Genomic DNA, 24947 nt, shown 5'->3' with positions numbered 1-24947 from the left:
GTTTTTTGAATTCCACATATAAGCAAGATCATGTAGTATTTGTCTTCCTGTTGGACTTATTTCACCTAGTATAATGCCCTCAAGTTTCACCTATTTTATAGCAAATGCAAGATTTCCTTCTTTTTATGACTGAATATATGTATTTTTATATATGTATATATAATATATATAAAACATTTTCTTTATCCATTCATCTGTTAATAGACATAGGGTTTTTCCATATCTTGGCTGTTGTGATAGTGTTGCTATGAATATGGGAGGGCAGATGTCTCTCCGATATTGTTTTCACTTCCTAGAAATGGGATACCTGGTAGTTCCATTTTTATTTTTCGAGGCACATCCATATTGTTTTCCGTAGACGCTACACCAGTTTACACTCTTACGAACAGTGCACAGATTTCCTCTTCACATCCTCATCGACACTGTTACCTCTTCTCTTTCTGATGATGGCCATTCTGACAGGTGTGAGGTGATAGCTCATTGTGGGTTTGATTTGCTTTTCCCTGATGGTTTGTGAGGCTGAGTATTCCTTCGTGTACTTTGGTCATTTATATGTCTTCTTTGAGAAAACGTCTATTCAGATCCTTTGCCCATTTTCGATCAGATTATTTGCTTTTTGCTATTGAGTTGTATGAGTTCCTTATATATGTTGGATATTAACTCCCCATCTGATATATGGTTTGCAAATATTTTCTCCCATTCCTTAGGTTGCCTCCCATTCCATAGGTTTCATTTTACTGATTTTTTTTTTTTTTTTACTGTGCAGAAGCTTTTTTGTTTGATGTAGTCCTTCTTATTTATTTTTGCTTTAGTTTCTTGTGCTTTTGGCGTCATATTCAAAAAACTGTGGCCAAGACCAATGTCAATGGTTTTTTTCCTATGTTTTCTTCTAGAGATTTTATGGTTTCAGGTCTTACATTTAAGTCTTTAATCAATTTCGAGTTAATTTTTCGAGAGTTGTAAGTCAGGGGTCCAATTTCACTCTTTTGCATGTGAATATCCAGTTCTCCTAACACTGTTTACTAAGAAACTATTATTTTCTCTTTGAGTATTCTTGGATCACTTGTCAAATATTAGTTGATTGTATATGCGTGGGTTTGTTTTACTTTTAAAATAAAAGGAAAAATGCTGTTTACAAAGGGATCTCAATTTGTGGACACATTTTCTAGAAGTTCAGTTATTGAACCGATTTATTCATTATTTCTTCAAGTGTTTTCCATGGCTAGTTTAGCAAGAACAAAGGGTTCTATCCCCTACCCCCACCCCCCAAAAAAACCTTACAAAACGTTATATACTACATTCCTGCCTACAGATTCAAACTACACATTAGCATAAAGGTTATGAAATCTATAGTGTCGCTATGTAATTTTCTAAATTATGTGCTTAAACAACTAAAAACCTGTTACTTTGTAGCCCCTACAGAAAAAAAATAAAAATAAACAGGATGGAACGTCCTTTACAATTAACATCATGGACAGATCTGTTCAAGATTAACAATATTTCCAGAGCTTTGATTTTCTAACTCCAAAGAAGCATAATGGTGAAAAAAATACATGTTTTAGCACATGTTGTATATAAATTTGCAAAATTCAATGCAATCTTTCAAAGCATTTTGTATGAGAAGGGACTGCTGGTGTGTTTGTTTTCTTTTTGAAGTTTGAAAATGTTCTAAATTTAGATCATGGCATACATTGAGTTTTTTATTTTAAATTGGGCAATTTTACACTGTATAAATTAAATCTCAATAAAGCCGTTTTAAAAAATGTAATTTTATAAAGCTACGACACACATAGGTCAGTCTCAGCCAAAATAACCAAATTCATTGAAAAGCAGTGGGGCAGTGGGTGAAGGATGAATCATTCGATATAAGGTGTTGAAATATAAAATTGGATCCCTATTTCACACTTTTTATATCAGAAAAATTCTAATGGGTCAAATTTTAAATGTGAACAAATGGAACAATAAAAGAACGGAAATAAAAATGAAATAATTCTCTTCAGTATCTTGAAGTACAGAAGGGCTTTTCAACACAATAAATTGAACCTCAGAAGTCTGGTTTCATGATAGAAATATTCAAAAATACATGAACAGAGCAAAAAACGCAAACTAGGAAAAGGTTTTTACCGCTCGTGTCATAAATAATGTGCTAAGAATATGTATATGGAGATATTCATTGCACTATTGTTTATAATAGCACAAAAATGAAAATATCCCAAATATCCATCAGTAGGAGACTGGTTAAATACAACGAATATTCTATAGCCACTAAAAAAAAAAAAAAAAATGAGACAACTCTCTATTATACTGATAACAAAAGGATCTCTAAGCTATGTGAAAAAGCAGAAAGTCACACGTAGTAATGCCAACACACAAGAAACTAGCAACAGTGATTGCTTCTGGAAAAGAAAATTGTATGTCTGGAAGACTAGGCAGAAGAAATTTACCTTTCATTAAATATTCTTTTTTTTTTTTAAATTTTATGAATGTGCATGTTCTATCTTTACAAAAAATAAACACTTAAAATATTTTTAAATGTGATAGACTAGACAAAATTAAAGCAACTTAAGTTTTTTATTTATATTTCTCAAACACTGAGAAAGGGACAAATAGACCCCAGGAATATTTTTTTTAAATCCTCTATATCCTCATTCGCTTGTAATTCTCTTTATTTCTCATATCTCATTCTCTTTATTTTTTTCCCCCAAAACTCACACCTTCCCTTGCTAAAAACAACAACATCAACAACTTCTCCTCTGCCCCCAGCCTGAGTTGGGGTTTGTAGTTGGAGATATCAATGACCTAAATGGATAATCATTTTGTGTGCCTTTCAAAAGATTCTAACTGGAAATGCTTTCAGGGTTTACACTTCTGTACAGACAATATTCTTGTGCACTTGTCAATGCGAGGCAAACCATTTGTTCAATTAATGCATTTGTTTCAGACATTTTAATTTAATCCTTCTCTGAGCACTTTGTTGCCTGGCTACCAGAAATGTTAATATCCTTTCTTCCAAGTACATCTTTAAAATTTCTCTTTCCACCCCCCACCATAACCTAGACCCTTACCAAACACTTCTTCATAGACTGATCCCTGATGACTGGTTTGCTTGCGCTTTCGGAATCTCCATCACAGTGTCTGAGATGTCACTGCTCAAAGCAACTTCTTTCCAGATAATTTTAAGTCCCTCTTAGAACCAACTCCTGGCCTCAGCTATACCATCCCATCCTGTGTCCGGTTAAAAGCCTTTTAATGACTATCTTCCATGGGCAGGTTTTCCTCTTTCAAATCCCTTCTCAAAGCCTCCTCTAATCAGTTTTTTTAAAGAAAGAAGGACTAGCAAGATTATCATTGCATCTTGCTTAAACTGTGATGGAAGTACGAATACAAGGCTCTTTCCACTTCCTTCATCTGAGGCGCATTTGAAAAAAGCTGGTATTTTTCTCAGATCTACTAGGCTTTCAGAAAGTGCCTTAATCGCAGTTGAACAATAAGATCAGTAATTCTGAGTGTGTGCTGTATGACAAATCAAGCAGACAGAGCATGACAGAGATGTTCTCCTTGATTTTGTGGGGGAGGCCCCACTGATAATATGAAGATCAAGGATATGGAGCCTATATTTGGATAAGTTGCGTCAGTAGTTTCTCACTAATAAGATTTCTAGGAATCAGACCTGTTTTGTACCACATGTGCACACTGTTTTTCTCCGTTTGTCATTCCATTATGCTCTGGCAAATTTCTGGGTCTCATTCCAAGATGTTGCAATTTTCCCATGGGTACCATAAAAGTGGTACAGCATTCCTGATTAATTTTCTGATGTGGCTGTCAAAAAAAACAAATAAACTTTATCCAATTGCTTTCCCACATTTTATAATTATCTCCTTGGGGTAAGTATATGCCAGGCATCTAGATCAAGCGCTGCATAGCTTTCTCATTAAAGCACAGATCCAGCTCTTCAAAAACTACTCATTTAAACCACCCCGGAACCTCGTGTATACATTCTCCCATCCAAGACTCTGCTTATTCTAAGGACCATTTAGCATAGAAAATCAGGTGTCCCCGGCCTACACAGCCCACCCCTCAGCTTATATGCCAAATGTCATGCTAATAAATGATCCATCATTCTCAGCTGCCGGGCTTTATGAACGGGAAAAAAACAAGTCCCTATTAGATCATAGATGAAGATACCTGTTGCCTGCTTCACTCAGAGCACGTGGCGCTTTGCATGGTTTAATTTCACTCAGCTCTTTAATTGAGCCCCAGTGCTAAGGGCTTAATGGGACACCATGGCATGATATCCTGCAGATTTTAAATGAAAGTTTGAGACCATCCCTCCCCTACCCCCCCTACCCCCTCCCCAGTACATGCACAGTACTTCAACTAGCGCTAATTGGCATTACATGTGATTATGAAGTGAAAAACATGGTTTTTCTGAAAACACCACCCCCTGTCTCCTACTTTAAAAAGCCTAGAAATTCTAAGAAAACAACCATGGATGCATGCAAAGATTAGATATAAAGATATCTATCATGGTCTTTATATTAGCAGAAAACTGGAAACGAAGGTCTATAGTGAGGAATTGTATACATAAAAGATAGTGCAAAAACTTTTTTAATGTTATGAAGACTTTTTTGACATGAGAAGATGCTCCTGCTATATTGTGAAGTGAAAAAAGTTGAAGAATTGCAGGAATCAGATGATACCACTTTTCCCTGTAGCACAGGATAAAAAAGACTGGAAAGATACATATATCAAATGTAAAGAGTTATTATCTCCAGGTGTTGAGAATACTGTTGACGTTTATCTTACTCATTTGCATCCTTAATTTTCAAAAAAAAAAAAAAAAAGCATTTCTTTGGCAAAAAGAAAACATTATTTATCAAAGTCCATCATTGACTCCTGCAGAAAATATGCAACAAAGGGATTGATTTTGAAATTCTTTTCATCGAGCCTTCATCTCCGCCAACCCTTTTGTGGGGCACTGAGAACTCTCTATCACTAATACATCAATAGTTTCCAATGGAATTATAAGGGTGAACAAGGGTTGTTTTTTTTGTTGGTTTTTTTTTACGCGAATGAAGAGGTGAGTACTGGAATGAATTTCTGCAAACGTCCATTCTCGTGTTCAATTATACCAAAACCGCCTCCTGAGAGGGTACATTATGTCTGTGTCTTTTTCTTGCAGAGCCAAAGATGTTTGTCTTGCTCTATGTTACGAGTTTTGCCATTTGTGCAAGTGGACAACCTCGGGGTAATCAGTTCAAAGGAGAGAGCTACTCCCCGAGATATATCTGTAGCATTCCTGGCTTACCTGGACCTCCAGGACCCCCTGGAGCAAATGGTTCCCCTGGGCCCCATGGTCGCATCGGCCTTCCGGGACGAGATGGGAGAGACGGCAGGAAAGGAGAGAAAGGTGAAAAGGGGGCTGCAGGTAATGAATTGATAGAGTTCCGTAAAGCACCCCCACCTGAAAACTACTCCCTATCTCTGCTGCTTTTCCCAATGGGACTTGCTCCTTAAACCCCTTCTCTACTTCACCTTCATTAATCATAACTATTTACCGTGTCTTGCACCTTGACTATGCTTCAGATACTGCTCTAAACCCTTTCTGTGGCTTCCTATTTTATCGTAATGACAACTCTTTCAGGTGGAAGTTATTACATTTCATAGATGAAAACACTGAGCAACACCACGAATAAATGAATTGCTGAAGATGGAAGTGCTCGTGGCTGGCAGAGCTCGAGTCCAACATCTGATGTCCGTGACCACTGGGCTGTTACAGCCAGTGGGCAATGGCTGGATGTGACAGGGTGCAGATGGGTGGACAGACAGATGGGCAGGAAGGAAGATGAAGTAGAGGTAGAATTAGGAGCCAAAAGCACAGGTGCCATCCTGCTCTGCACTAATAACCTGCACAAAGACACATAACGGGCTTCTAGATTTTATTTTTCACAGATGAAATGACAACGGTGCTGTTTGTCACATTCTCACCTGTCCTATAGCAACAAAAAAATAGATTTCTTATAGCTCTTTACAGCAACTCAATTGTCCCCTAATCCTTCAGTAATTTTCACTTTTTCTCACAAATAAGTTGACCCAGGAAGCTTGCCAGGTTCTGCAATCCTTCAGAGTAAAACGAATTAAAATTCTGGAGAGGCCATGTTATCTCTAAAAGAGGAAGTGATTTGGAATCAATCTTTGAAAACAAGTTTCTGAGTGTAAAAGTTAGGACAAAAAACAGAAAGAAAATATTAATAGATCTAAGAAATGTGTCTCTATCTAGTCATTGCACCTGATTTAGTGGTGCTATGTGAAATAATAGTATAGTATATATTCAAATTATTGGCTAATAATTCATTTCTGAATTTGTCATGCAGGAAATATCTGGCAAATCAGCAGCTACTAAATTTATGAATATTATTCTATATCAGGTAAAGAATCTTTAGGTAAAGTTTAACATCAGATTTTTAAAAACCTTTAATTTGGAGCTTAAATCTTATTTTTCAAACTCTTTTATATGGCAACACCAATAAACACAATTTACTGCTGTATCACGATCATGTATATCCTTGAAATCCTGTAATATACCAGGATCAAAGTTAGGTATTATTAGCTCTTTTATTTTAATGTCTGGAAGCAATAGTACAGTGACTAGACAAACATGCATTGGAGTCAGAAAGACTTAGGCTAAAATCTTGGCTCCTTCAGTTACTAAGTTAGCATCCTTGGGCAAATAGCCTCTTCAAGCCTCACTTGCCTCATTTGTAAATAAGGAGCGGTGAGGATGATTGTGAAGAATAAGGACAATAATACAAGTAAAACACTCAATAGAATAAGTGCCATGTGGTTAGCATTTAGTATATGTTAGCTGTTATTACATATTAATTATATTATGATCTGCAAATATGAGTCATAGCTAAGTTCATGAATATTCAAAGCTATATAATAAACTAGAAATGAGTTGTCTGTTTTATGAGGTAGTTCTAGTGTTATTTAAAGATATGTTTATGGATACGCATTCATATTAAATCAAATGTTCATAATTGCTACAATTTTAACCATGTATGAGGCCAGCTACACCCCCATATTCATCCATCCAGTCTTGCATCACTCATTCAACAAGTTTTGGCACCTAATGCTATCCAGGATTGTTCTAGACCAGGGTTTTACAATCTCCACATTCATGACATTTGGGGCCGACGGTGGGATGACTGTCCCATACATTTAGGACATTCAGCAGCATCCCATAGATGCCAGTGACATCTCCCACCAATGTGATAACCATATATATCTCCAGACATTGCCATCTCTCCCCTGGTGGAGAGTGCAAAATTGCCCCTGTTTGAGAACATGGTTCTAAAAACTGAGAAGACAAACACGAACATGACATTGTCCTTGCCTTGAGAAGCAAACATTTGGGTGAGGGAGGCCAGTATAGAAAAACACAATCACAATGTCGTCATCATCATCATCATCATCATCGTCGTCGTCATCGTCATACCATTTATTAAGAATTTACTAAGTGTCAGGAACTTTACCTTTAACGCTTATCACCCACTATAACCCTATAAGCAATTATTATAATCAGTAATAATAATAATAATGTTACGAGTGAAAAAATTTAGATTCAAAAATGAAATTACGTTCCCAACCTGAGATGATTTAAGTCCGATAACCACATATCCACATAAGCATGTATTACAACTAAGAAAGGAAAAGTAAAAATCCCTTTGCGATTGATATAGAGAAGCACACCTCACTTACAAACAACAGGGACAGAGCTCTGAGGCTCTGGGGACATACTTTTGGTGTTGCTGGAACAGATCACAGCATGGCTGGGAGCTTGTTTCCTCTTTCTGTTTAAGTGACACAACAAAGGTTTTGTTCGTGGGCACTTGATGAATATCCCCACCCCACCACATGCAGACACTCCAACCAAGTGCAGGCAGAATCAAGCATATGTTTTCATCCAATTTCCCTATCCTAAACACAAATACAGAGTTTATTATACTGAATTATAAATTTTTTGTTAAAATATCTGCCTCCCTCACTGGTCTGTAGCAATTACTGTTGTGCCATATTATCAACATTTAATTTAATCTGAATGCACATCCATATAACTACCTTTAAATAACACTAGAATCACTTCATGAAATAGATATTTCTGATTTATTATATGGCTTTGGATATATTTGCAGATAGCAGCATAATACATAATAACAGCTCACTTGAAGGTAGGACAAATGTTGCTGTCCCACTCAGCCCAGTACAGTACCTGGCATGTTGTGGATGCTCAATCAATACTAGACAGCTTAGACAGATGCATGTACTCACACATAAATCCATGGATGGGCGTGTCCTTCCATCTGGATGGCTGGATGGATGGATGGATGGATGGATGGATGGATGGAAGAAAGATATGGCACTGAAGAAAAAAAATCTTTGTAAGCTCATATCATGGCTTTCTCGCCAAGCTTCAGTACCTACACATAGACTAACACTTTCCCCATAATTCTCCTCTCTACATGAGGATACATCTAATTGAGTAGGGAGAGGGAGGATGACCTATCTCTTCTTTCTAGTCTTCATTATTTGGTCCTTAGCACAAGGACACATCTGTCATGCAAACAGAAAGAATTACTATAATTATTACAGTTAGTCCCTGATTATCTAAAAACCTAGTAGTTCAGGAGAGTCAATAACTATAAGAAATCTAAACATTGTAAAGACCTTTTCATTGTAAAACCGCATCTTAGTATTTTCGTTTTGGTCTCAAAGAATGTTCACTAGGAAGAGACCTCAAGCAATCTAGTCCAACACCTTCATATCTTTTCTTTTCTTTTCTTTTTTAGGTGAGGCAACTTTATTTTTTACACCTACAGCATCTGGTCTTCCTAGGGGATCTCCTATCCAAGTACTAACCAGACCCGACCTTGCTTAGCTTCTGAGATCAGACAGGATCGGGCTTGTTCAGGGTGGCATGGCTATAGACCCAACACCTTCATTTCAAGAACTGAGAAACTAATGTCAGAGAGATGAAGCCCCTTCGTCAAATTCACTTAACTAATCCATGGCTGAACAAGGTTTCATCCCTGGTCTGCTGAGTTTCTGTTTACTGCTGTTCCCACTAGGTTTGGAAAGGATTCAGATTCAATGTCTTCATATTACAAAATGGAACATCTAGAACTCAGACAAGAATCGACTTACCCAAAGTCATAGAGGCACGAGGATTTGAGTATATAATGAAATTTAACGGTCAAAATTGTTAGTGGTGCCAAAATGTTTCTTTTTAATTAATGCATCAAAAGTCACTGATGAAGACAGCAAAAGTTAAGGTCCTATTGAAGAAGAAGTAGCAATTTAGAAAATATTTGATTCAAAAGTTAATTTATGAGCAAAATAATATTCATGTTACACTTCTATATACCCCCGCCCCCCCCAAAAAAAGCAAAGATTAAGAGGTCAGACTATTATGACCTTATTCACAAAATAAATATCAAAGTGTGTTCTGGCTGGAGTCAGTGGAATTTCAACTTAAAAACAAAAGCCTTCTACAACAAGAGAATGGCCCTGTGGTCGGTAATAATACTGATCCTAGTAACACATACAAAAAATAATGCATTCATTATAGCATCTTTTGTGCATCATAAATGGTTAAACAGCATCTTTCCAAAATTATTAAAACGAAGTACTTGTTGTTTTAAAAGTCAAGCTTTAATTCTCCTCAAATTTACATTATCTAAAATACTTCATTGCTAAATTTGCCAAATAACTAAAAAATGATCAAATTCATACACTGATGCATGTGCAATATTCAAATAAATGATAGCAAAGCACTATCAAGATAAAAAAAGAAAAAGCTCAGCTTATTCTGTTCCTGAGAATAAATACATAGTTAAGGGTGAAACTACACAATATATCAATGATATATTTCTTAGACTACAACAGTGCATTACTAATTATCAATAATTTGGATACTTTTTGAAAAAGTACCATTATACAGACGCTATTTATGAAATGGATTTAGCCATAAAATTGAATGATCTTTTTTATACTATTCAGTCATTGCTATTACACAGACAGTTTAAAAATTATATAGATGTTGCTTATCTCTTTCAAGCCATGATCACAATTTCTCTGCATTTAGCCTATGGTTGATCTGTAGACGTAAAGATTTGGACAAAGAGAAAATATTTCACTATGGTGATTTTGTATTTGTTGAAATCTTTTCACAGCTATTATGTCTTTTCTATATATAAGGAGACCCAGAGAAAGTAAGGGATTTGCCTAAAACAATACAACCTTTAGCTGCAGAACCAAACAGAATTTAGGATTCTTGATTCTAGCCCCAAAGGTAAGAGGCATTTTGAGGAAGGGGAAGCATCACTGGGCTAAGACTTGGTTTTCAGCCCTGGCCATGCTTCACCTCCCTAGGACTCAGCTTTCTCCTCCCAAAAGAGCTACTGCGCGGTGGTGGCAGCGACTGCTATAAGGTTATTGGAGCATACTGAGCCCTCGCTCTGTGCCAGACGCACTTTACCGCTTACACGGCAGCTGCTGCCCAGGAAATGCTCAGGCTCCACAGCCAGGCAGGTACAACTTTAGATGGCAGCTCCATCACCATCTGTTTCCCTGGGCAAACTAACTTCGCCGCACCTCACCTGAGATGGGAGTAATCATAATTTCCAGTTCATAAAATGGTTGCAAAACTTAAAGAAGATAGTGCATGCAAACAGAGCGCTGTTTCTGGTACATAGTTATGTTCAGTAAATATGAGCTAATCTCATCTTGCTTTGTTCTCTTCTGTTATTAATACTAATAGTAGAATGGGGTCTGAAACTGAATAGCCTCTAAGGATCCTCCTTGTTCTGTCTGCCCCCACGATCCCACTCTGGGAATAATATCATTTTCATTAAATTCCTCCCATAGTCATGAGTACCTGTACATGGCTAATTTCGCGGCCGGTGACCCATCATCAAAACCATGATGAATTATTTTAAATTAGTCAGGATTTAAATGATTTCTCAACATACTCAGAAAAACAGTGGAAATTCGGACGAAAAGTTTCTATTTCCATTTTAGCGTATCGGTGATTTTTTAAAAAGATTCCTCGTTGAGTAGTATTCCGTTGAAAGTTGTCTGAAAAGACAAATTTGGGGCATGCTGGGATTATGGGGGCATGCTGTTTGAGACTCTTTATTTCGAGGAACTATTAATTAAACTGCAAACTCTTTTTAAAGGTTTCAGAGGTAAGACTGGACCACTGGGCCTGGCTGGAGAGAAAGGGGACCAAGGAGAAACTGGGAAGAAAGGACCCATGGGCCCCGAGGGGGAGAAAGGAGAAGTAGGTCCAGCTGGGCCTCCAGGACCAAAGGGAGACAGAGGAGAGCAAGGGGACCCAGGGCTGCCTGGAGTTTGCAGATGTGGAAGCATCGTGCTCAAATCTGCCTTTTCTGTGGGCATCACGACCAGTTACCCAGAAGAAAGGCTACCAATCATATTTAACAAGATCCTCTTCAATGAGGGTGAGCACTACAACCCAGCGACGGGGAAGTTCATCTGTGCCTTCCCGGGGATCTATTATTTTTCTTACGATATCACATTGGCAAACAAACACCTGGCAATTGGGCTGGTACACAACGGGCAGTACCGGATAAAGACCTTCGACGCCAACACGGGGAACCATGACGTGGCTTCAGGGTCCACGGTCATCTATCTGCAGCCGGAAGATGAAGTCTGGCTGGAGATCTTCTTCACTGACCAGAACGGCCTCTTCTCAGATCCCGGTTGGGCAGACAGCCTGTTCTCCGGATTCCTCCTATATGTTGACACAGATTATCTAGATTCCATATCAGAAGATGACGAGCTGTGATCGGGACCGCTGACTGGTTCCAAGATCCTCGTGGGAGATACTTTGATTTCATCTGGGGCCCCGGAAGGTGGAGCAAGAAGTAACAAGACCCAAAGAGACTCCCACTCAGAATCCAGAGCGTTTGCAAACGGCTCTAGCAGAATCCATTAAAACAAGATGAACCACCAAAATGTTCGAACCACAACAAAATGAATTATATAAAACAATAACCCCAGATATGAATTCTCTTGAAAGCAATGTTCATAAATATTTAAACAAATTCAAGACAATGTTAACAAATTTTCTATTAAATTCCCTTAGTGATAAAACCAGCTGGCAATGATATTGTCTCATTAAATCTTTATAAAATTACATTTTTTGCCTGTTATTTAAGAGAATCATAACATCCCAGAAATGTCTTCGACAATTCTCAAAAGGCTATAATTAGTCAAAAGCCAAAGGTAAGAGATGCTGAGTAATTTCAAGAATGCTAAAGTGAAGTGATAATGTTCTGTTTTATTATTTATTTCTTTGTGCTTGTATATATTTACTCAACAACTCTTTAATAAGCCTGTATAAACCAGATATTATGATGCCGGCTCAGATCTAATAATAAGTTAAGACAAAATCCCTGCCTCATACAGACTAGCGTGTGATGAGCATACTGTCACAGTTCAGTGTGATAAGCATCAAGGCAAACAGACTGACTCGATGGGGCCCAGAGAAAACACGGAGAAACGTTAGGTGCACTAGGATGTGTGTGTTTAAGAAGGTGGAAGGAATGTGAAGAAAACAAGGAACTCAGCCATGGCGTTCTCCTCGTCCCATCCTCGGAACACCACTGGTATCTGCAGTCAGGAAGGGGTGAAAACCCTGGAGATAGAGGATGCCTGGAAGCGGGTAACGGGGCTGAAGAGAAACGAGCTACCGAGATCAGCCAGGAGGTCGTTCTCTGAAACCCTGCAGCATGATAGCTTCCCAAGACAAATATCTGTCCTCTTCGCTTTCTCACAACTAAGGGGATTACTTTACATCGTGGTTAAGACATATATCTCGTGGGTTTCCCAGGTATTGAATTCAAATAAAGCAAAGCATATGCCCACTGATTTCTGAGTGAGCTGATGGGAGGAGTGAATAGGAGGAAGAGAGTCCAGACGTCTGAGCAACTAGCTGTTCCTTCCAAGTCTCACACCTCCCTTAGTCGCATCCTCTGCTAGGGTCAGCTTCTTGTTCCCCACTGAACTGCCATTCCTCACTGAGTGTCACCCAGCGTTCTATCATCTGCCGCTCCCTTGGCTTATAGTAATAGTACTTCTTTATTCTCCCTTTTGGTATCTTCTACTCCTCCGTCCACGCATTCCTCCCTCTGCTCATTCATTTAATCAATATTTTTAATGCTTCCCATGTGTGAATCGCCCCGGCGGGTTCTGTGAAGGTGGAGGACGTCAAGCCAGCATGGCACAGGCGCTGCCATGAACTTTCCAAGGAGACAGAGGAGGAAATGACATGCACACACACGCAAAATACCTAGAATTCTGGAGCCGGACATGCTCAAATATGCTAAGCGCTCAATTGGAGATAAAGACAAAATGTCATGAAAGGAATGCTGAGGGGCAAAGTGTTGACTCCCACAGTAAGGAATGAGAGAAGGGAGCTGGGGAGATCTCTGTTCTCTGGGCCTGGAGCGATGGACAGGACTCGGAGGGGCCGAGGCGGAGGAAAGAGCACTCCAGAGGAGATACGGAACCAAGTATGAAAATAGAAACGGAGACTCAGAAAAGAAATCCATGGGCCACATTTGCAAGAGCCCTGAATGTCAGCCTGAGGATCGGGGACCTTAATGCTGAGAAAGCATGGAGCCCTGGGTGTGTCCGAGCTGAGTACGGCCATGGTCAGAGGTGAGATTCACAATTATCGAGCAGCTGCATGTAACGGCAAGGCTTGTTTCTCCCATCTTCCAGACCTACCTCGCTTCCATCATCTGCCTCTGGCCCCTATCCTTTGTCTACTGGTTCCTCTCTTTCCGAGTTAAGATATGGGTCTGACAGACCAAGGGCAATGAACATTAGACAAAAAGAGCAAAGGTGGTTTGAGATAATCACCTGCCTCTGGATAACAGCTGAACCTGGAATTCCAACCTATAAAGTGTACAAAACAGCCAACAGAAGAAGCTAATCTGGGGACCATGAAAAATATGGGCCCTTTGAAGACTGTGGGATTTACTGGAGAAACTGGAAATGGAGAAGTTTTTGTAGATAGTCATGACCCACAAGATTATTATGTAATTTAAATTTTCTTCTGATCATGATCCTTTAATTCATTCATTTGGGAGACATTGCTTACTTGCTTATATTTTAAATGTTTCTTTCATTCAAAAGCCTTTGTTAAGTAGCTTTTTAAACTAAAATTTCTTTAGCTGTTTGTAGGCCCAGAGATGAATTTTATTTTGAAATATCTGGTGAGATGGTGGTGGGGATTAGGAGCTAAAGTGGAAAACAAAAGGTTATTTTAGTATTAAAAAAGATAAACTTTTAAGCAAGTGCAAGTGTCTTTTATTTCTGGAAAAAAAAAAGACAGATACGATTTATCTACACTTACGTATATTTGTGTAAATAAAGTAGACGAGCAATTTTGGTTTAAAAAAATCCGAGTCTCGTTCCAATCATTTTTCGTAAGGGCTGACTTGGAAGGAATACGTATTAAGAAATATTCATTGAGTAGATACCATCTCATTCCAGAAGGATCTGAAGCCACTTCCAAAGATAAATAAAATACAGAAAGAACACAGTAGTCAGAAGCAAGCGAGAATAAAAGAGCAAATCAAACAAACAAAATAGGCAAGAGCGAGGCTAACGCAAAACTGCCCCCACCCGCACACGTGGGTGCCTGTGCTACGCACTTACGGGACACACGTGAGACCTTGTACCTGCGCACGCAAAGGGCATCCCCCGGTCATTTATCAATACAAAGCATGTTGTTTATGGTGAAAAAATGATGCCATAAACTCTGAATATACTTTTTCTCTGCCACTCTGAAAAAGATTGTGAACATAAATACATTTGAGATGTCAGCTATTTGTTGTCTTATACCTTCCTCTCTCTCACCTCTGGAGTTCCTCTTGTAAAGGACATCCTACGCACCCCGTCCCCAAAGCCAAAATCTACCACACATTCTAGATGTCTTCCTTCTCTTCTCCACTGAATTTTGTTCGGCATAAAATTCTTAGGGTTCTAGCCTTTACGTGTAAATTTCATTGCACGTTTCCGTCCCAATGTCAAGGTTTGTTCCTATACTCACCATCACTTCTAATAGGAACTTTTTAGCTGAGCCTTTGCCTTCAGCCACAACCCTCCAATCTGTCCTCCAAATTAGTTTGAATCTGTCCTTCTAAAATAGTAATCTGGTCATGTCAGTCCATGGCTTAAAAGCCAGCAGTGGCCCTCTAACTCCTACAATATAAAAGGTGTCTTGAACTTCTTCGGCCTTATCTAGCATGCATTCCATATCCTTTTTCTAGCATGCATATTCAATTTCCTTCTGAAGGACCAGCCTCGCTTACATGCTAAGTCTTTGAGCTTCTACGTAGAATTGGCTCCTGCAATAGGCAAATCTCAGACCTGATTGGCCAGAGCACAGCATTCCACTTACCAAAATAATTAAGTCAGATGACTCAGTCAGAGCTCGTGAGACTTTGCTGGGACCCGTATGGAAGAGCATCTTATTCTTTTCTACTGGGCTTGAGCCTGTGGGCCTCTATCGACCATTGTACCGTCACAAAGCATAAAGAGCATCTTATTCTTTTCTACTGGGCTTGAGCCTCTATCGACCATTGTACCATCACAAAGCATGATACTATGTGAGAATGGAGCTGATCATAGGTGCAGCAAAGAAACAGAGGTAAAAAGAAAAAAATAGATCTTTGAGTCTTCATCTGAACCCTGATCCAGACATGTCTATAGCCAGCTCTTCCTCTGGACTTTTCAGTTACGGTAGCCATAAAATGCCATTTTTACTTAAGCTTTGTTAAAGGCGAGTGTTTGGTCACTTGTAAAGATGTTACGCTACCTAATATTAATATGAGCACCCTTTAGCAAAGCACATTAGGCCCTTTCGGATCTATCATCTGCTTACCTTTATAGGCACATCACCAAAAGCACCCACATGCAGCCTATAATCCGAGCACATGCAGATAACAGCGGTCCTGGGATGCCCGGCCCTCGCCCGCCTCCGACCCTCCACACGTGCTGTTTCGTTTGCTCAGAACGCCATTGCTGTCCTTGTCTGCCTGACTAGCTCATCCTCCAAGGCTCAGCTCAAAAGTTACTTTCTTTTCTCTAATCTTTCTCTTCCCTTGCGCCCAACAGGAACTGCAGGCGACCTCATGTGTCTTCCTTACCACCTGGGAACTTGTGCATAGTTACAGTAGCAACAGTGAACACTTTCTGAGCGCTAGTTCAAGTGCTTTACATGTAATAGCTCACTCTGGTCTTCACGATCATTATTCTCTCCATTTTACAGATGAGGAAACTGAGAGATGGACAGGTTAAGAAATGTGTCGAGTAAATAGTAAGTGGCACAGGGGACCCAAGGAGTCGGGCTCCAGAGTTCACCCTCCTGATCATCACGCTGAGTCCTTATCCCAGTTCACATTCATCTTTCAGTATCGCCATCATTGCATTGCTCATATGGTCCTACGTTTTTCCATCTGATGGAGATTTTGTCCTATTTATCTTTATATTCCAGGACTGTAGACAATGTCTGCCATCATATGTGCTCCATAAAAGTGTGATAAATTAGTCAATGACAGGTCTTTTCAGTCACAATTTTTACATGTAGAAAGAGAGAGAGAGAGAGAGTTCACAACTGAAAAGCCTTGTGAATATCCTGTGGATTCATCGAGACTTTAGATTACAACTGCCAGAATCCAACTCCAACTGGCTCAAGAAAAAGGGGACTCACTGAAATAAAAGAAAATTCTAGAGCCAGATCTGGGCACTCATTCATTGTCACCAGGATTTTCTCTCTCCCATCAAGGATTTCCGTTCCCCACTGCACAGTTCATTTTCAAGCAGGCTCTTGTCTTTGTGGCAAACATAGCCATATATATATACATTTCTCTTTCACAATAGTCCCAGCAAAAGAGCTGGGATGACAGCTTTTTGATTCTGATTGGTCCTGCTTGAAGTATGGGCCAATCCCTCAGTCAATAATTGGCCAAAGGGATGTGCTTTTCTCATTGGCCACGCCTATATCACATGCCTACCACTAGAACTAGGAACAGAATCAGTCGCACCTGAACCACTGGATTGTTCTCCTAAGGAAAATAAAGGTGCCGAGTCTACAAAAAGAGAGCTTGGTTGATGGACAGTCAAAGGCAACAGGTGACCTCTCCAGGCTGTCTCCATGCAAAATCAAAACCACATTTACATTGTCCGCACGATGCAAAATAAATGTGTTGCTAAGATCATTTTTATCTGAGACAATCTAACATATACAATATTTGTTTAGAATGGACTAAATATTTTATACTACACGAGCCTGGCGTTTGTGGTGATCTCACGCTACTGACTATCATAATGCTGGCTCCCTATCGACACTTTTCATGAAAGAACGTCTTATGCTCAATTAAAATACTTCTTCCCCCCAACCTTCTAATTGTTGATATCAGTACCCTAGACTGTGCAACAATCCGGGCAATTGCGTTTGATTATTATAAAAGACGAGGGGAGCACCCTTGGGGATTCGTCTTTTTGTGGAACCAAAAAAGGGCCACCAAATCCAGTTCATTCCTCAGCCGACATAGTGAGGGCATGGGAAGACGGGGATTAAAAAGGCCTCCTAGGTCATCAACCACACCGCTGTCCTCGTGCGTTACCTCTTGTTTCTTGAGAGACCATCAGCCAGTGCCGAGTGACACCAGCAGCTACCACATCCTCTGTGCCTTCTTAGTCGCAGGCACCACACTGGGTCCCTGCCACTGGTACCTTATTTTATCCTCAGGAAAAGTGGTGCCTCTCCCACTTCCTTCCCCGCCCCCCCGGAGGAACATTGCTACGGATGTGTCAGGAGCCCCAGGGCTGCGATACGATTCAGCATGACAAGGAGGGACAAGGTTCAGACCACACACCAAGGTCTCCCTGTGTTCTTCTCTCTTGGGAACGTGCCACTCAGGGTCCAGCAGCAGGGTGCATTCAAAAGATTTTCACTACGGAGATTGGAATGAAGAACTGTATTCAGAGGTGCTAGTGGGGTCCAAAGGACCAAGTTGGGGGAGTGAGGTATCCAAGGGCCAGTGGCAGCAGGAACCCATCGCCACCCCAAGGCCTGAAGTGGGGGAGGCGACAGTGGTTGTTGAGTGAGGTGGAGAGCTGGAGACTTGCAGAGGGACTGTCCTCTAGAAACCATGCTGTGGAAGAGCCCGGCCACCGTCAGAGCCATAAAGGAGCAGGGGGGAGGCCAGGGACGTGAAGGCCCCGGCCACATTCTCCTTCTACTCCTCCCCCACCCTCCCTCCTGTCTGTACCTCCCACTGGTCAGGGGGCAAAGGCGGCTGGGTGACGCGGTGTGCAGAGATGTGCTTCCGGGGCAAAGAGCAGTGCAGAGAAGGACAGGAAATGGGGAACCAGGAGAGGGATGGGAACGAGTGGAGATTAAATAGCATAAGGTTCCCCCCTCCAGTCCCTTCCCTCTCTAGATTCTCTCTCAAACCCCATGCAGCAGGTGCGATGAAACTGGTGCCCCATCTTGGGAAGAGCAGGAGGGCTGCTCAGGGCCGCCTGTAATGCACGCACGACGATGCCCTCAGCTCTCGGCGTGGTTCAGCCCCAGCTCCACTTGGGAGAAAATTCCACGGGAGTTTGGGGTCAACATCTTGCAGCAATAAAAAGAAGGTTTTGCCAGTGTCCCCTCTGTAAGTCTCCCTCCCAAGCCTGCGACAGCCACAGCGGCCGGTGGAGTCAGGCCTTCAAGGTGCCAGCCAAGTAACTTTCCGGCTCATCACGAGGTAAATGCTGCTCCCACCCTGTTAGACGTGAGAACGCTGAGGCTCTGAGCCCTGAGCAGCTGGCCCACAGTCAGGCCGAAGTGAAGGTGGCCCACCAGCCTCCGAAGCCCGTGCCCTGTCCCGAGCACACACGCCTGTGTTCCCCTGTCTCTCAAGACCTCGTCCTTAATACATGGTTTTACAAACAGGTCACTGCCCTGTGAGGGGAAGCCCCGTCCCTCACTTCTCTTCCTTCCAAGCCGGTAAACACTGCTTTCCTCCCACCTCGGCTGGGAGCTAAGCCCATCACCATCAGGGCGACTCACACATGACCAGAGTAGCCCATGTGGCTAGACCGGGCGGCTCTGCAAACGCTAAGGAGCTGACCGCCCTCGCTCTGCCCGAGAAGCAAAGGCTGGTCCTAGGGGGCCGGGGCCGGGTCTGTGGGTCCGGGCGGGTTCTGCCAAGGAGAACCCGGGACACCTCCAAGCATCATCACTGACATCATCATGTTTAAAAATATCAGGCGGCCTGAATTCCTCTGTTCTCCTCACAAGACAGCGGCCTGAATTCCTCTCAGTTCTCCTCACAAGACAGTGCCTAGAGTAAACACACACACACACACGTGCGCGCGTACACACACACACACACGCGCGCGCACACACACACACATTCTCATCAACATTAGTTCTAACAGAAACCAAGAGCGAGCAGGACCACACTTTCCACAGACCTCAAGTGTCCCTCGGTGTGGTCTGTAGATCGAGTCTAAGACGGGTCAAACATTCAGGCAACTGAAGGGTCCTTTGGAGAAGAAGAAAAAAAAACATAAAACTCTTAATAAGATTATTTAAATCTATACCAGAGTTTCCAAGAGACACAGCGATGCTTCTTTTCTTTATGTTCCACATCCGAGTTTCTCAGCCTCAGCGATATTGACATTTGGGCCGGATCACTCTTTGATACGCAGGTCTGTCCTGTGCATCCTCGGACATGTTAGCGGGACCCTCGACCTCTACCCACGAGGGGCCAGTAGCACCTCCCCTCCAACCATGACAGGCAATACCTCCAGACTAGGCCAAGTGTCCCCTGAAGGAAAATTGTCCCCAGCTGAGAACTCCTGTACAATCTGGTCATGGTGACAGGGTCTACTCAGTCTCTACAATCCACCTGTTTGCCAACAACCATTTCTAACTCATCTTTTTAGATAGATGATAGATAGATAGATAGATAGATAGATAGATAGATAGATAGATAATAGATAGATGATAGATAGATAGATAGATAGATAGATAGATAGATAGATAGATAGATGGAACCACAAGGCTAGTCACCAGCTCAGGTAAGATATTTGTTCATGTGTTCCCTTCTGAGATTCCTTTGTTGAACAGCACCCTGTCCTAGAAGAAGCAGCAAGGAACTATGTCCTCATCCCAAGTCCCTCTTACTCAGGCCAAAATATTTCTATTTTGTTTTGTCTAAGATACAAAAACCACATCTCTGACTTCTAAGAAAGTATTCTAAAACAATAATCAATAATGTGTGCAAAGGTTTAATTACAGAAAGAGCCTTGCAGCAAAGTTTGTAAGATGGGAAATTGAGAAATAGCCTAAGTGTCCGATAATAGAATATTGGGTAGATGAGCTGTGAGACATTCATCAATAGTCATTAAAAGTGACGAGAATGGAAATGCATTGGCACCATAAGATATTCATGAGATATTCACAGAACAAAACAGATGACTAAAAAATACTTTCAGTAATTATTCTACATTTAAAGTGTGTTTGTATATGTGCATAAAAAATGTCTGAATAAAATTAGTCATTAATAGAACATTTTAAATTTGTACCCTTTTGATCTGTGTTTTCATTTTTATAATAAACATATTTTACTTAGACTTACATAAAACTTTTTACGTAAGCTCTTAGAGAGTCAGTACATTACTATGCTCCAAAAGAATTGCAGATTAAAAAGTCTAAGGAGAGAGAGAAAAAAACCCTAAAACTGTTAGGGTGAAGTGTGAAATGATATCATCCTTTCGGGTTTCTGGTGGCATACCTGGATGTTTATTCCAGAGGAATTTTTTAAAGCAAGAATAAAACCAAATAATCCTAGTTTATATATTTTTAAAACTATCCCACCCTCACTTGAACAAGGAAGGAAATGAGTCTTGAATTGACATCATTTTATTAAGTTTTTATTAGTCCAGAACTATAAACCCAGTGGGTTAGCCACAGGATGAAGTCAGTCAGAACCAACACATTTGTGGGATGGCAAAGGCGTTTATGATCAGCAAGCTACAGGAGACTGAATCCAAGGCTTCACTCCAGTGCCACAATGGAAGGGGCAGAATTTACTAAAGTAAAAGCTTGTCCAACCCAATCAGAATTTCAAGAAATGATCTAAAAGCATCGGAAGTAGACAAATCATAAACTCTAAGGGATTGCGTAGATGCTCATACATCACGAAAGTGCTGTATTTTACAAGATGGCTTGTAACGCGTTGCCTTGACGGAAATAAACAACGGAGAAAAGCAAAGTCCCTGTAATCGAAGCCCAGCACAGCTTCAGATAACTTGCTTGGCAATGCAGTGCATCCCTACTGTTACTGAAATTACTCTGGAACAATAATAAGGAGGTACACAGACTTGCTACAGGACACACCCAGGCCTTACTATATTCAGAACAAAAATCAAAGCACAGCTGCCTGAGGTATCAGATGGTCTGACTATGGGCAAAAAAATAATGCGACAGTCGATAGGTGAGCTGGTCAGGATCCAGGACTCATGCACAGCGGCACATCGAGGCACGCACATACGTACCTTACCCACTTGACTTACCCTAGGCACAAAATTCAGATTAAATTCAGGACATCCAGTCACATCTAAACTTCAGCTAGAACGAGAAGTAATTGTTTCATATAAGGAGGTCTCAAATATTTAATTGGGTGCCTAAATTCTTATTTGCTAAATGTGGCTAAATGTGCCCTAGCATTCACCTGCCAAGACATAACATGAATTCAAGTGGCCTTCACAAGGACTGTGTACATAATGTCTCATATAAGAAGAAGCAGATTTCTTATGAGAAGACATTCTTAGCTTCCCAAAACAGCTTCAAAGAGGCAAAGTTAACTGAATCCGACAAATATTTAAAAAGCTGAGTGGAAAGTCAGAAGACTTAAGATCTAGTCCCAGCAATTCCAGTAACCAGCCTGTGTGACTTTTGGACAAGTCACCTAAATCCTGTTAAGTCTGTTTCCACATTAGGTTTGTGAGAAAAAACACAGAGCTGCCTGCCCTGAACCCACAGCAGGCCTTGCTAATCCTTCCAGCTTCTCTCTCACTGTGCCGGGGGGCTCAGCCTTCCCCTCAACCGGGTCTCCAGGCAACGGACAAGGGTCCGTCCTGGAGATGAAATCTACTTGTCTCTTCCGCGTTAAAATAGCCTTAAATTTCCCTTCCAACTCTAACGGAAGCTTGGAACCTTTTGTATTCCGAGTCAGCTCTAAAAGGCAAGATCTTACCTAGTTCCACACCCTCCATTAAATGCAAAAGGTGACAGCTGTGTTCTTGTTTCTTTTTAATGTGTATAGTATGGTCTTATTTTGTAAAAAAAAAAAAAAAAAAGAAAGAAAAGAAAAAATTCACAGAACCCAAGCTGACCACACCTGCAAGTGCCCTTTACACACTGCCCACTCCCAAGGGTGACGTAAAGGCCAGTGGGTTCTAGACTCTCGCCATCCCGCCGGTCAGAGAAATTACTCCTCCCTTTCCTCCCTCCTCCCTCCATCGGAAGAAGTCACTGAAAGGTAGAATTAAGTTGTTGGCAATTTCAAACCAATAGGCGAGTGGAAGTTCCTGTTTTTCGGGGTGGCAGGAACTGGGGAAGATGAAAGAAATGATGTCATCTCCATCCCACATGTTGAAGAGAAGAGGCACTCTGAGAACCCATTGTCCCTTTAATTCTCAGCGCCCACCCGGGAGCAGGCGACCACCGGCTCCGCTAAGGCGCCTGCTCCACAGAACCCTATCCAGTTCCTCTTTCTTCCTGTCACACAGACATCTATGCGCTTAGGTCTGTGCAGAAACCACAAATGCTTCACGGGCTGGGGCTGTGTCCTCCGCACAGTTCGTCCCTCACACTAAGATTGTTAGTAAACTCTGCAGAGAGTGTTTAGCAAAAAAAGTTTAGGGATGTCAAGACCGATGCTCTGAAACGTCAAAAGGAAACCGTTTCCTGGGAATGCTTCTTCCTTCCCCAAAACAAGGTAAGAAAACGGCGGTTTGGCTTTTGCTCGGAGGTTCGTGTTGATGGCCGGAGGGAAGGTAGCCAGCTTACTTTTTAAGGTACTGACCTCTTGTGGCCAACAGAATCATTACTCTACTAGAGAACAAATTTTCTAACAAAATCCTAACGTGAGTTCTAGAAGAGGAAACAGAGATCCATTCGGGATGAGGGACTTGTCAACGGTCGCTAAGACAGGACCGAAGCCCAGGACTGCACATATCCATCGAGTGCGTACTGTGTGCCAGCAGTTGCCCTGAGCAACGAGAGCCCCATGGGAATGACAAGATGCTGTGTCAATCGCCATGCTCCTGATAAGCGCCGGGAGGACAAAGAAAGAAGGAAGCCTGGTTAAAATGATGGATCTTCCTCCAGCGTTGGTGGACACAGGAGTTAGGAGACAGCCCTGAAGGTTTTGAGCGTATTTCAGTATCTCGAAGAACCTATGAGTGAACCACAGGATCCTTTCGTGAAATAACCCAGCTTGGTAGCGAAGGGGGTAGTCTCCTCATGGTAAGTGGTAAAACTCGTGTTCCCTCTCCTCCAACTATTGTTCTAGGATTCACTTGCCTTTTGAGGGTCTCAGCCATCCCCACTGACACCGTCATTCTGGCCCCTGAAATTATTCTTCTTCTCTGTACTTTTCTGTCCCAAGCATGGGTATAAACCCTTTCTGTCATTCACCATGGCACAGACGACACTATGTGGGAACAATGATAACATCGTACCGATGTCTCGGAAAAAAAGAGAGGAATGATAACGGAGTTACTAAAAGCTGACCACTAGATAGGACAACAAAACGGGGCCCGGGGCCTCTGGCACACTCTCACGAGGCAGGCCGAGCTTCTGTAGGGTTGCTCCCCTGCCGAGCCCTCGTTAGACAGTGTACGGCGGTGTCCATATTTCCTTACTGCCCCAGGAAACTCCTCAAATACATCAAAGCTCCTCAAAGACCAAGCCCAAGAGAGCAGAATGGTGCCTAGTGGCCAGCATCCCTTCGCCCTCTGGTCCAAATTCCATCTCTCCAGTAGCGAGAACACAGCTACCAATCTACAGATGGCTTTCACTCCAGAAATCTATCTGCTAGACAGCTCTTTGGATTCTTTCGTGCATTTCCGAAAAAGAAACATCAATGGTGATTGAAATCAGAGGCAAGTCCAAGAAAGTTCTATTGATGCCCTGGTTCATCTAAAGATATTAGACACAAAACTTCCTAATTTGGCAAAAATCAGGAAATCAGCATAGATGTTCCAGGGTATGCTCTGTATCAATACATCATCTGCACCCATATAAAGACCCAAATCCCCCATCCCCACCCAGATCTCCAAAAATTCTGCATCAGGGGACAAAGCACAGTTGCCTACAAGGAGCTGTGGCTGGAGACGGCAAAGTAGGTAAAAATTCTTGACCAGGAATCAGAGAGAGATCCTTCCTCAAATGAGTCTTTCAAACTGCCTAGGTTTCCCAAATATCTTTAGCATGTGGTGCATTTGAAGGAAATGCAGTACCATTTGTGGTATTATGGGACAGGAAATCAGAAGGCCCAGCGAAGCGGGAGATGCTGTCCACTGCTCCTGTCCAGTGAGCCCAGCCAGTCTCCTTGGATAAGCTCTTGTTTCAGTAAAGGGTCAAGTGAACAATTCTTCTTGATTGTACAAATATAAGACAAGGGGACACCCACCGCCCTGGAAAATAAGGATGTAACAGGACTTTCTATGACAGGGCTAATGCTACCCTTTCCAACAGCCCTTGTGGTCCTCAACATCAGTGACAAAAATCTGAGAAATAGCCAAGGAAACTCCTGGGGAAAAAAAGGGATTTAGACTGGCCTCTA

At 41.6% G+C, this 24947-nt stretch overlaps 1 protein-coding gene and 1 pseudogene across 3 annotated transcripts in view; one reads left to right on the top strand and one right to left on the bottom strand.

Moving 5' to 3' along the window:
- C1QTNF7 (C1q and TNF related 7) overlaps positions 1 to 12560 on the top strand; it is a 90422-nt gene extending 77862 nt beyond the window's left edge. For 2 of the 3 annotated variants that reach the window (XM_006918987.1, XM_006918985.1), the window contains exons 2-3: positions 5183 to 5428; positions 11238 to 12560. In XM_006918987.1, coding sequence (XP_006919049.1) covers positions 5183 to 5428; positions 11238 to 11869 — 878 coding nt within the window. In that variant the 3' untranslated portion in view covers positions 11870 to 12560. The remainder of the gene's footprint in view (positions 1 to 5182; positions 5429 to 11237) is intronic. The other variant, XM_006918986.1, reaches the window with a different exon arrangement.
- LOC112485645 lies at positions 8871 to 8989 on the bottom strand (annotated as a pseudogene).
- Positions 12561 to 24947: the final 12387 nt, after the last annotated feature.

This window comes from Pteropus alecto, unplaced genomic scaffold (assembly GCF_000325575.1).
Source record: "Pteropus alecto unplaced genomic scaffold, ASM32557v1 scaffold5, whole genome shotgun sequence".
Taxonomy (NCBI): Eukaryota; Metazoa; Chordata; class Mammalia; order Chiroptera; family Pteropodidae; genus Pteropus; species Pteropus alecto.
This window is presented reverse-complemented; position numbering and strand designations above follow the sequence as displayed.